Raw genomic sequence first — 12033 nt, forward strand, 5'->3', positions numbered from 1 at the left:
GCTGAAGTCTTTAACCATTAGTAGGCAATAAAAAGGGGCAGCTGAGTTGAATAACACCCACTAATCCCCTTCCAAGATGAGCTGGAGAGCAGAGCCACTGTGATGCTCAGGAGCTTATTCTGAGATGAGCACTTTGGAGGCTTTGAGAATTGCATGGTGTTGATATTTCATGAATAAATAACCCCCAGCAATATTTGTCACTGAATCTGCTTCATTAATGAGGGCCTGGAACAAAGGGGGAGGATGCAGAGCCGTGATGAGGTTGAAGAGGAAAGCATTTTCGAGTGAAGTGACACGCACAGGTGACAGGAGGTGGCACAGGGTGGGTGCCACGGTCCTGTGCGGGAGCTGTGCAAGGTCTGATGGAGAGCAGGGCTGCTGTGCATTACTGCACGGACCGCTTGTGGCATCATAACTTGTCAGGAGGGTAGGTTCTACCAAGGTGTGCTGTGTGATCAGTGGGCTCCGACAGGGAGCAGAGTGTTTTGTTGGAAAGTGTCACCTGGGTGTCTGGAAGGGCTGGGGAGTGAAGCAGGAGTGTGCGTGTGTTCGCAGATGTGTGTGCTTGTGGGGAATCTGGCGTCAGAAATGAGGTCGCTCGCACCTAAATGCCCTTTTCGACAGTCCTTAATGCCCTCTTCAGGCTGGAGGGGAGCTGCCCCATCCTCCCAGCGTGCCAGGGTCGGGGGCCCCCTGGGGGTCTCCCGTTTGCCCCACCTGGCCGTGGCATGGCACTCCGGAGCTCGGGCACGCAGGGAAGTTTTGCTCCACTGCCCCGCTCCACCTTTCTGTTACTTCTTGGAGCGGGGCCACACGCCTCTCAGAGCTCTCACTGCCTCCAGGTGCGTGACACAGTACTTACAGCCTGCGTGGAGGCATCGGGCATCCCGCTCCCCATCCTCTCCGTGCCAGGATCCCCCTTCAGACAACTCTCCAGTTGCCCACGCGTGGTGAGCTTGGTCTGACGGGCACAGCAAGGCTCTGGTGCTGTGGCCACGCTCAGTAGGCGCAAAAAATAATGGCAAAAAATAATCTGTTTTCCCCTAAACTATCTGGGCAGCTGCAGGAAGGGGCACCCAAGTGGGGACCCCGGCAGCATCGAGGGCAGGAGCTGGAGGGGAAGAGGCAGAGGGGCAGGGGATGCCCGGCCGGAGCTGGGTGACATTTCAGCGCGTGCCTCCAGCTGTGCTTCCCCACCTCCCAGAGACGTTAATATTTTAATACGCTTAGTGGCTCATTCAGGCTCCTCTGCGGTGATCCGTGATGCCAGGCACCGTTTTGGAGAGTGAGATTCCTGCTCCCCCCTCTGATCGCAGAAGGTGCGTGAGCCTCCAAGCGTTTGTGCCTCCAGGCTGGAATTAAAGCCCAGTGTGGTCCCGATCTGCTCAGCATCCAACCCAGGTGGGGTTGGGCTTTCTGCGTGGCTGGTGGGGGAGCTGTCACGGTTTTTGTGGATTTTTTGGTTTGGGTTTTTTTTTGGTTAGTGAATAATATGCCCTTTCTCTCCCCACTTCCCTCCCGCAGAAATATGCGCCCTGATCTAATATATTCTGCCTTTCGCACTCCCTCACTTCGGAGGAGCTGCAAATTCTGGTGGGAACAGAGTGCTAATAGAAAAGGGCCTCTAAAGATATTTGAAACATGACCAAGAAAGGACAGAGGGAGATTCAGCTCCAAATATACTGGAAAATCTAGGAGATGGGCCAAGAGAGGGGGAATATGGGAAACGAGATAAGCAAGAGGGAAAAGTTAATTGGGAAACATTAATTGGGGTGAAAGCGGGCAGTGCAGACAGCAGGTCCCGGCTTCTGGAATCCAAGAATTGCCTGGAAATCCTAAATCTGTTAAAACTCGACTTGAAAGCCGCTTCTTTTTGTTGGGTTTGGTGTTTGGATGATTTCTGCCCTGCAAGTTTGCAGGGAAAAAAACCTGAATTACGCCCTAAAGGCTCAGAAAGCAGAAGGCAAATTAAGGAAAAAAACCCTCCTAATGATTGATTTATTTTTAAAATCTCATCGTTTTTATGCCAATCTCATTACCATTTTTTTTAAGGCCTGACTCATGCTTTTTCCAGCGCTGGGTGTTGGCAGGGCTGCGTGCGTGAGCGTGACGGCGCGCGTGTGCGCAGGGGCCCTCCTCTGACGGATGGCACAGCGCCGCTCCGCCGCCGTCCTCAAGGACTGCTGAATATTCCTCCTCTGCCGTTCTGTTGCCAAGCGCGAGGTTTTTGAATTAAAAAACTCCAAAACCAGAGCGTAGCAGCGGGCATCGAGTGGCCGTGCGGGCTGTTGGGTGCCGCTGGGAGAGCAGGGGAGGTGCCGCGGGGCGGTGGCAGCGCCACGTGGCTGCCGGCACTGCCTCGCGGGTGGCTTAAGGCCAGAGGGTCGGTGTTTATTTGCAGCCTCCTCTGGGTAAAGATCTAATAAACAGCCTGTGGAGGGCAGGTCCGTCTCCATCACCGACTTGTTCCGTGACTTTGGGCAAAGCGCTTCGTCTCCCCCGCGTCGCTGCTGTCGGCGTCCGGATCCGGTGCCCAAGACGGGTTGCAGCAATCTGTTAACGTATGGAACATGCTCTGCAGATGACAAATACCTTGGAGATGCTCAGAGCTCTCAACAAGCATCTGCGTTCCCTTAGCAAGAACCCAGCACAAAGTGCCGGAGTACTTTGTCACAGACAAAATCTGCTGCGTGCGCAGCTCGGAGAGGCAGGGCTGGGAGCTTCTCAAGTCTTTATATGGCCGTTGAATTCATCAGCGTTAGCGCTTCTTGCGCGCTTAAGAAAGGCGTTTCAGAGCACAGCTGAGCCTGGGGTGTGCAGGGCCGTGATGGAGAAGCTGTGCCCAGACACCCTCCAAACCCCGCTGGGGTCCCCAGCCCCGCAGGCACGAGCATCCCCCGGCCACATCCCAGCAAGAGCGAAGGCGAGTTTTGTGCGGCTTTAAATCCTAAGGGAGGTCCCCACATGTCAGATGGGGTGCGGGTGCTCAGGGAGGCTTGGCTCAGGTGTAAAACATCCACGAGGAGTTTCACTGTTGTGGATTCACTGTTGGCTCATATGGGGTTGGTTCCCCGCTAGTAATCCTAATCAGGCCTCTTGTAGCGGGCAGTTTGCACGGGAATGGTAGACAGGTAGGATCTTGGCAACCTCAGAGCTGGCTGATTTTTCTCAAGGATGTCAAAGCTGTGCAGCAAATGAATTATGCAGCAAGGTCATCAAGCCTTCATATTCTTGGCACACTTCCCCCGACCAAGTTTTGTTCATCTCACGCCGTGATTTTGCCAGAGCAGCCCTCCTTGTGGGTGAGGTGTGGCGCTGCCCGTGCTGCCGCCTCCCCGTCCCTCCCCGCCCGCTCTAACGGTGCCTTTTCTCTCCAAGGGAAGAAGCGATGCTGTCCACATACTTCGAAACCATCAATGACTTGCTCTCCTCCTTCGGGCCGGTCCGGGACTGCTCCCGCAACAACGGCGGCTGCACCCGCAACTTCAAGTGCGTGTCGGACCGCAAGGTGGACTCGACGGGCTGCGTGGTAGGTACCGCGGCCGTCCCGGGGATGGGGCCGAGGGGATGCTTGCTCTGGAGATGGTCTCTGGTCTGCACACTGAGTGCAGTGCACAGTTTGATCTGTTTCTGAGCACTCTCACATCTGACCAGACAGCCGGCTGTGCCCGGAGCCCTCTTAGACCACAAATTTTGGGCAGAGGCTCCGAGCTGTTCCCAGCTATCGATGCACAGAGGGGTTTTGCCATGCTTCTGAGCGGGCTGCCTCAGGGCTCAGCACACCAGCCAGCGCTCACCCCTCTGCTGATGGCAACGGCACCGCTGGTCGGGGCAAGGAGTGAGCCTGAAACACGGGGCAGGGGGCAGAGCCTCGGGAAACTGCCAGGGGAAGCTGGAGCATCACTGCTCCATCTGCCCAGAACAAGACGATTATTAGCATGGGAATGAATGTGTGTACGCCTGCCCAGAGGGGAAGTGCCATCAGAGGGGATCACAGCTCGTCACCGCTGCCCCCAGCCCCTGCTCCGTAGCCCCCAGCTGCCGCAGGCTGCGCCCGTCACCCCTGCCCGCCGCCGAGGCAGGAGTTAAGTGTCTCTTTATTTATTGAAGATGTTTATACACGGCAGCAGCCTGGAAAGGTCAGGCTGGAGTGGTGCCGTCTCCGGGGTGGCGTTTTCATTATCCCCTTCTCCGATTGCTTGTTAAGGCCATTTAGCGCGGCAGCCTGATGTGTCACAGGCAGCGCTCGGCCCTGCAGCGCCCGCGTCTCCTCCTTCCTATTCCTCCCCCTTTCGTGCTTTCTTTTGCCATTGCTGTTTTCTTTTGTTCTGGCCCTTTCCAGGGAGGGGCTAGTTTCAGGCTTTTTTTTCCTTTTTGTCCTTTTTTTTGGGTGTCATTTTGCTCTGAAAACTAATGTGCCTCCCAGACACTGTCAGAAACAATCGGGGCTCTGATTGCCCTGTGCCGCTGGGAAGAGATGCCTCTTTTTAAAAGTCAAGATATATTAAGATAGAAATTGTCAATAAATTACAGGCCTAGCATTCGCCGTGCCGGCACACAGAGCAGCAGAAATTGAAAACTGTGTCACTCAGGGAAAATAACCCCCCCTGCTTTTGTAATGGCTAAACGAGGCTGTATTTAAGGAGAACAAAACACATCCGGCAGGAAGGCCCGGAGGAAGGAGTGGGGAATCACCTCGGGGCACATCCTGCTCCCCAAGGGCTGTGGTCTCGAGGTGCTGCCTGGTGCCATGGGGGTGCCAGGGACCCCGTGCCCCCATCACGCCAGGTCCCAGGGCCGTGCATCCCCTGGCAGGGGCTGTGTGGGGAGAGCAGACGGCCCCAGAGATGCCCATCGCTCCGCGTGGCTCCTTTTTCCCCAAAGCCTGAGGGCAGCAGTGCTGAGCCCCATAACGGAGGGCTGCTTTCATCCCCGATGCGATGTTGGGGGACTTAATGCAGCCCTCCCCGTGGAGACATGCCGGAGCTGCTTTGCAAACGGCCTCACGCTCTGTTGCTCGGGAAATTGCCTTTTCTCCCTTCCATCCCACCTGCTGGCGTGCAGCTTCAGCAGGAGCCGGGCGGGGAGTTTGGAGATGCAGCGGTGCTGGGATGCAGCCGCATCGCCCCTGCTCTGCCCCCCGCTGCTATTCATGCGGGATTTTACACCCATCGGTGCCCTGCAGGTGCCCAGGAACTGCAGCACTGCAAGCAAACGTGGCTGTTCCCTGGAAAAGAAGAGAAAAAAAAAGGCAAAAACCAGCGATTCCCCGATCCGGGCTCCCTACGGGCTGTGTTTGTGGCGCAGGGTGGGACTGCAGGTGGTGGCAGCTGAGTTTCTGACCCAGCCACAACCTTCGGCTGTGACCTTGAGTCCCCCTCGGCCCCAGTCTCTCCGTGCCAACGTCTCCTCCCCAGCTGCCTCCCCAAGGCTGCGGGCGTGAGCTGGCTTTCCTGTGCCAGCAGGGATGGGGTCATTTGCTGCACATTTGCGGGATGTCAGTTAGTTTTAAAGCTGAACTGCTGTGAACTCAATTTGCCAATTTGGTAAGTGCTATGGGCAATATCGGGATGTAATTTAATTAAACTATCCCCTTTTTATAGAGTTCAGGGAGCACTCGCATACTAATTTTAGCACTAGGTTTGCTTCAGCTTTACTCTGGACACTGTTTCTCAAATCATGACATGTTGTTAATCTTTACCAGTCAACAGTTTATTAATTTGCCGAGGACCACAGAAGTATATAATCAGTGGTTCATCAATCAAGGCTAAATCCAACAAACGTTCCAGGCAGGTACTGAGCATAAAATATACATGTGGGCTTGTAAGCAATTAATACCCACCAGAGCCGGAGCCTAGCAGCTCAACCAGGGAACAGCGCAAATCTCAAAGATTTCTTCTTCCTTTTATTTATAATCATCATCTGTTACCAGCTCCTTCATGCCCTTAACACAGCTTCCAGTAATTCTGAGGATCGAGGATGCATTTATCTTAGGGCTTTTAGCAGTGCAGTCCCTGCCATTACCTAATTGTTTGGTCTTCAAGGGACACATTTAAGACACTGGGGGCAGATGCTTGCAGATACAGGTTTGGGGCTGCCCCAGGTCTCCTTGGGCTCATGGAGGAGACACGAGCACGTCGCTCTGTTAAAACCCTGCGTGTGAGGAGGCACCTGGGAGACCCGAGGCTCAGACCCGCAGTCTCAGCGCTGATCTCTGTATGGGAAGGGCGATTCTCAGGGCTACGGCTGCCGGCTTCCCACCAGGTCTTTTTTTCCCTCTTCTCGTGTTCTTTTTTTGTTATTTTTCCTTGTACCCAGTAGATGGCATTAGTATACAATGTTTTTCTGCACTTCTTTACTTATCGGAGGATTTTTATTCCTCACTTCATTTTAAGAAGCGTGAGTTGCCACCTTGCTATACCTGTGGTTGGGATTGCTACCTGGAGCCTTGCCTCTGAGCCCGACATTGCAGCACAACAAAATAGACCCCAAGCTCTAGGAAACGCATCGGTTTCCATATTGTTGACGGGTCGGAGGAAGCCACAGGCATTTCCCAGGAAAACAAAATCCCAGAGAGCATCTCTAAATCCAGTGGCTCTGGTCTGCCCCCTGAGTGCAGTGTGAGGGTTGTGCCGTCGTCCCGGGATCCCAACAAACCCTGTACAGGAGAAGCAAGTCAGGATATAGTCCCCGGAGGAATATACAGTGCTGACCCCTTTTGCCGGCACATCGCTAACTGCTCAGCCAGGGGGGAAGAGATGCTGGAGGAGGGAAAGGGCTCGACCCCTGCATGGCGGTCATTTGTAATCTGAGTTGCAAAGCTGTGAATTGGACCCGAGGGAACGAAGGAAACACCTGCAACGTGGCTAAAACTCAGGTTTCCCCACCTGCCACTTGCCTTGGGTTTGCTCACACCTGTTGGCAGCCCCAGTGAGGTGAGCGTGTCCCAGTCCAACTGTGCCTCTTGGGATGGGTCTCACCACCACGTGGACCTCCAGGAGAAGCAGGAGGACACGTGTTGCCCAGGCAGTGGTGGGGAACACAGCTCGGGGTCTCACATCAGGGCAGCAGCACAATTAAGCTCCTTGTTTCCCTGCTGTGCAAGCCACTTTGCAGCAGCAGGGGGATGCAGGGGGGAGATCTGATGGTTCCTGTCCCACAGTACGTGGAGCAGGGCTTGGTCAGCCCCAGAGCACCACCTGAGAGGTGTCAGCAAGAAGGAAGGGACCAGGCCCTGAGCACTGCTGACTTAGACCTTAAATCCAGCAGATGAGCACCGTCTTACTGCTCTCAGACTGAGCTCCTGATAGCAGAAATTTACTTCTAATTTAAGAAAAAAAAAAAAAAAGAATTGGCCACAAGCACAATATCATCTGCTCTTCTTCATGACCACGGGGTCAACCCATCAGGTAGGAGAGGGTTTGTCTCCAGGGCGTGCAGAAGGGAAACGGGCTCTTAATTACCTCGTGGCCCGTGCTGTGACACTTGTGCTGTGTCACTCCTGGCCTTCTTAGACATAGAAGGAAGAGAATTTGGCATGGTCCACACAGACGTATAAGCCTTAGCTCAGCCTGTCTGGAGCTAATCCTTCTCTTTTGCTCTCTTCCGCATCAGAATGATGGGCTGCTCCTTCGCTGCTGCAAAGCGGTGCAGAGAAATGGCTTAATTTAGGAGTGTAACCATTCCACAGAGAAATGGGATTAGAAAGGAGGGAGCGGGCCAGGGCCTCTCCAGTCTCCTCCTTCCAGCACAAGTCGTCCAGGGGCTTCCTGGGGACCGAGGGGAGCGGGGAGGTTCTGCAAAATGAAGCAGGTGAAGCTGAGAACTGGTATGCTTTGGGGACGCTGGGTGTCTGGGAGCTTCAGCCCAAACCAAAAACCAGTGCAGAAATCCCCCATGCACAAACTCCAGAATATATCGGTTCAAAACATCTCCTTCCTACGAAGGAGGGGGAAATGTTTTGTTCCACCATTATCACCTGGAGCTTTATGTTATATATTACATTATCGCAGTGTACAGCCTGAAATAAAAACAAAATTAAGCAGTGGAAACTAAAACATTTCAACCTTGTCAAAATTAAATGCTTTCCTAATTTCCCAATGAATTTTGAGATGTAATTGATGAAATCCCATAAAGCACTTAAGCTTCATCAAATCTGCATTTTCCGACAGACAATTGTTCGTTGAAAAATAAAAACTCATCCGTCCCTGCCTTAAGAGGCACCTAGCTAATTATGCAGAGATGCACAACGCGCAGGGGAGGGAAGTGGGGAGGGAACGATTCTGTTCTAATCCCTTTAAAGTTTAGCTGGCTCCTTGAAGCAGAAGATTGCTACTTATGCATATTGTGGTTGGAAGCAGAAGCCCTCGGCGCTGTTGAGATGGAGGCACTGAGGTGAGCTGGCGCTCTCTGCCTGTGCTGGATACAGGAAATTTAGGAGATAAAACCCCTTCTTCTCCTTCTTCTCGTGCTGTGGCATTCTTCAGAGGTCACCAGCTGGCAGCAGCCCTCTGCTGCCCAGCGGACTGGGATGCTGCGTGTGTCCTGGTCACATCACACCCGGCTTGGGTCCTTGGCTTTGGCTGGGGTCACTGATTTTGGCATGTAGCTTTGTGCCCTGGGGACCAGGTAAGGCTGTGGTTCAATTTCTGGTCTCCCAGAAGGGTTTTGGAGGTGCCAGGCTCGCCCATGCATATGGGAAAGGAAGCACCCTGATGGGCAGGAGCCGGCAGTGTGCCCCGAAATGGGCTGGCAGGGTGTTCTGGGGACACGCCGAGGAGCCTGAGCTGTCGCAGCCTGTGCTGTGGGACCTGCAGGACAGATGGGTTTGATTTTCTGTGGCTACAGTAATGATTGATGGTCTTGAAATGGAAAAGGAAACAGGGAGAAAAGAGTAGGAAGATAATGCCTGTGATTTCAGCAAACAGCTGTAATGTTGCCCTCCGGGAAGGATGCTCCCCGCGGTGGGGCTCTGGGGGCAGTGAGGACATCGCTGCCCAGGGAGGTGAGGAAGGGAGAGGACAGGGGCAGGCGGAGCCCCAAGGGGCCTCGGGTGCCAAGGGAGCGGAGGCAGAATGAGCCAAAGCTCTCTAAGTATACGTGTACAGGCACAAAGGAGTGTAAGGCATCTGTATCATTTCTGAGCTCCAACAAGCAAATAAAACACACGCCAGTGCGTAGCGTGGGGCTCATTAAAATGCTGGCACTTGCTGGTACCTCGGCGGTGCCTCGGAGTAATGGTTTTGTTTCACACTGGAGAGGTTCCTCAGCGCTGAGCAAGGATGTCTCTAATGAAGGTGTGTTAATTAGGGCCCTTTTACACGCAGCAGATACTGGAGCAGCTCTCTTCCTCTGTCTGTCCGTCTGGCCAAGGAGGACTTGGTCCGATTGTGCCCTGATTACCGTAGCACGTCACAGAGGGACCGGGGGCTGTAAGTCACACTCCCCGTGGCTGAGGGCACCAGGATGCCATCGTGGGGCCAGGTCCTCGTGTCTGGTCACAACTGTGGGGTCTCCCGTGGGGTCCCCAGCTCGTGCCGAGCCAGGCAGGAGAGGGAGCCTGTGTGGGAGAAGTCCCGGCTGTTGCCTCCAACAAAAAGGCTGCTGAAGTTGAGAAAACAGAGATGAATAACAAAAAGGGCGGTTTACTCTCTACTGGAACACTTTATTAAATATTTTTATTTTTTTTTAATAACAGAGAAGAGGAGGGGAGCTGCGAGCGCTGCCAGGCAGTGCCGGGGCAGAGCCGGCTCCTCTCGGCGAGGGGCTCGGTGTCGGTAATGAGGCTCCTGTTTTGTTTCCAGTGACCCCGCCGCCCGTCTCGCTGCTAATGAGCTTTGCGAACAAGAAAGAAAAGGAAGGGCCTTTGCTCGCTAGCACGAACAGTGCAGGCAGATGTTTTCCTAAGAAACGATCTCGAACGGGTTGCGGTGGATGCTTGCTTTCTTCCCCCTCGGAGAGGGGCTTCCTCCCGTCGTGCCTGGCTTGGCTGGGGACGGTGGCAGTGGTCAGGGGCTTGGTGCACGGTCCTGGCAGGAGGTGGCCACGCGGTGGTACGCGATGATGTCCTGTTGGGGTAACAGCGTGGGGCATGGGGATCCCGTTCGGTTTTACATGGCCTGGGGACACCCGAGCACATGCAGGCAGGGCTCCTGCGCCCTCTGCCGCTCCGTGTCACCTCGGTGACTTCATTTAAAAGGGTAAAAAGCACGTTGCTCCAAAAAACAGGTAAAAATAGCGTGTTCTTATTCAGCATCTCTGCTCCCCGTGTGCGCTCAGAATCCGTTTTGCTGACTGCAGTGACAATAACCAGGACCTCGGGGCTCTGCCCTGCACGGACAAGGAGGAATAGCCGAAGTCCACCCGTGCACAGCAAAATGTGCACCAAGCTGCCATGGGCTCTGCCCTCACAAACCTACTGACAGCAGCAGGGCTGTGGCTTTGTGGCTGTGAGTCTGCAGAATCTGTATTATCCGTGATAACGCACGAGAAGACAAGAAGCTTGGCTTTCTTTCCGATCCCAAGAGCAATTTTCAGGGTGAGCCATCATCACAGAGAAACCAGTTCGTTCTTGTGGCTGGACCCGATGATCATGAAGGTCTTTTCCAACCTAAACCATTTTGTGATTCTTGTATTGCCCAAGTGGTTCTGCAGGACAGCGGAATTACATTGGGACGGCGATGTCTTCTCCATGGCTTTCCATGGCAGTGGCGAGCTGGACTCTCTCCCCGCCTCCTCTTCCCTCTCTGCATCTCTCAAGCACCAAACCCAGTGCCCTGGCTGTGAGGTTCATGTCCTTGCTGGTCTGATGCCACAGTGAAGGATGAGCTGGGTGTCTTGGTGCCAGCATCACGAGCCCTGCTGACCCAACACAGAAATCCTTTGAGCACCAGGCCAGTGGGCGGTGGGATCCCTCTGCTCTCTTGACAAAACGGACAAATCCTGTTTCGGTGCGGGTGCCGGGGCCACATCGTGCCAGCTTCCCCGACGGAGCGAGGCAGGACGTGTCACCCACCATTGCCCAGACAGAGTTATTGGCTGAGTTACTCATTGATTTTCTAATCATTTCCAGGCGCAGCCCCCCATCCTGTGTCACTGCCAAGGCAGATCACAAATTGAACTGCAGCTGAATTGATGTGGGATTGATTAAAGCTCTCAGTAATTATTGGTTCTCTGCTGCCCAAGCCAGACAAATCAATGTCAGCAATAACAGATATGGTCCTGTACCAAAGCCCAGAAAACACAGAGCGAGTGCTGGTTTTCTGAGTCCACCCGGGAGCCCAGCGCAACCCTCCAGCACAGCCGGGGAGGCCACGTTAGCACACGGCAGATTTTTTCTGGGTAATTCCTGACTCTCTCAGCCTGTGGGCAAGAACATAGGGGCACCCAAATGGGCTTTACCTTTCCATGGGACATCCACATTGCAAATCCTCTGCTCCGACAGGGAGATCTGTAGTGAAGTTTTACCGTGCCAACTAGTCTCTCCATCCACTTGTGCATCCCTGCGTTCTGCTAGAGCTGCCAATCCTGCAGGGAAGCACAGGCAAAAACCTGCAGCCCCCACGGCTGCCTCTTGCCTCCCCTGCCTTTTGTCCATTAGTTTTGCTCGCTGTCCTCGTCATCTTCTCCCCAAAGCTGGGGAGCTTCGTGCTGCAGCACAACAGCTGGCTGGAGGGCCGGGCTGGGGCTGGATGCGGAGGTGCTTTCCTTTGCACACTTCGTGCTGAGCTATTTGCATGCCATAATTAATGCGTGTTAGGATGCATGATTACAAACAGAAATGAAGCATGCTTCCTGGTGATTAAAAACCGAACTGGAGGGATATCCCGAGGGGTCGCCTCGAGCAGAGCTGGGTAAAGCAGGGAGGGCCCTTGGTGACCCACTAACACGGTCCCAGGGAAGGAGCCATCATCTTCCTCTGCAGGCTGGGGGAGATGCTGAGCTCAGCGTCTTCTCAGTGGCAGCTCAGGAGAGCTGCGGCTGGTCCCCGGGCTATTCTCCTGCAGCTCCTGTTGACTCCAGCTCCCATCGGCT

General features: G+C 54.2%; 1 protein-coding gene across 7 annotated transcripts in view; it reads left to right on the top strand.

The window, feature by feature from the left end:
- Positions 1 to 12033, top strand: part of ASTN2 (astrotactin 2) — a 341061-nt gene that overhangs the window by 184723 nt on the left and 144305 nt on the right. For all 7 annotated transcript variants that reach the window (XM_080561615.1, XM_080561613.1, XM_080561618.1 and 4 more), the window contains one exon: positions 3379 to 3529. In XM_080561615.1, coding sequence (XP_080417741.1) covers positions 3379 to 3529 — 151 coding nt within the window. The remainder of the gene's footprint in view (positions 1 to 3378; positions 3530 to 12033) is intronic.

Source organism: Anser brachyrhynchus, assembly GCF_964034855.1.
Source record: "Anser brachyrhynchus genome assembly, chromosome: 19".
In the NCBI taxonomy this organism is placed as follows: Eukaryota; Metazoa; Chordata; class Aves; order Anseriformes; family Anatidae; genus Anser; species Anser brachyrhynchus.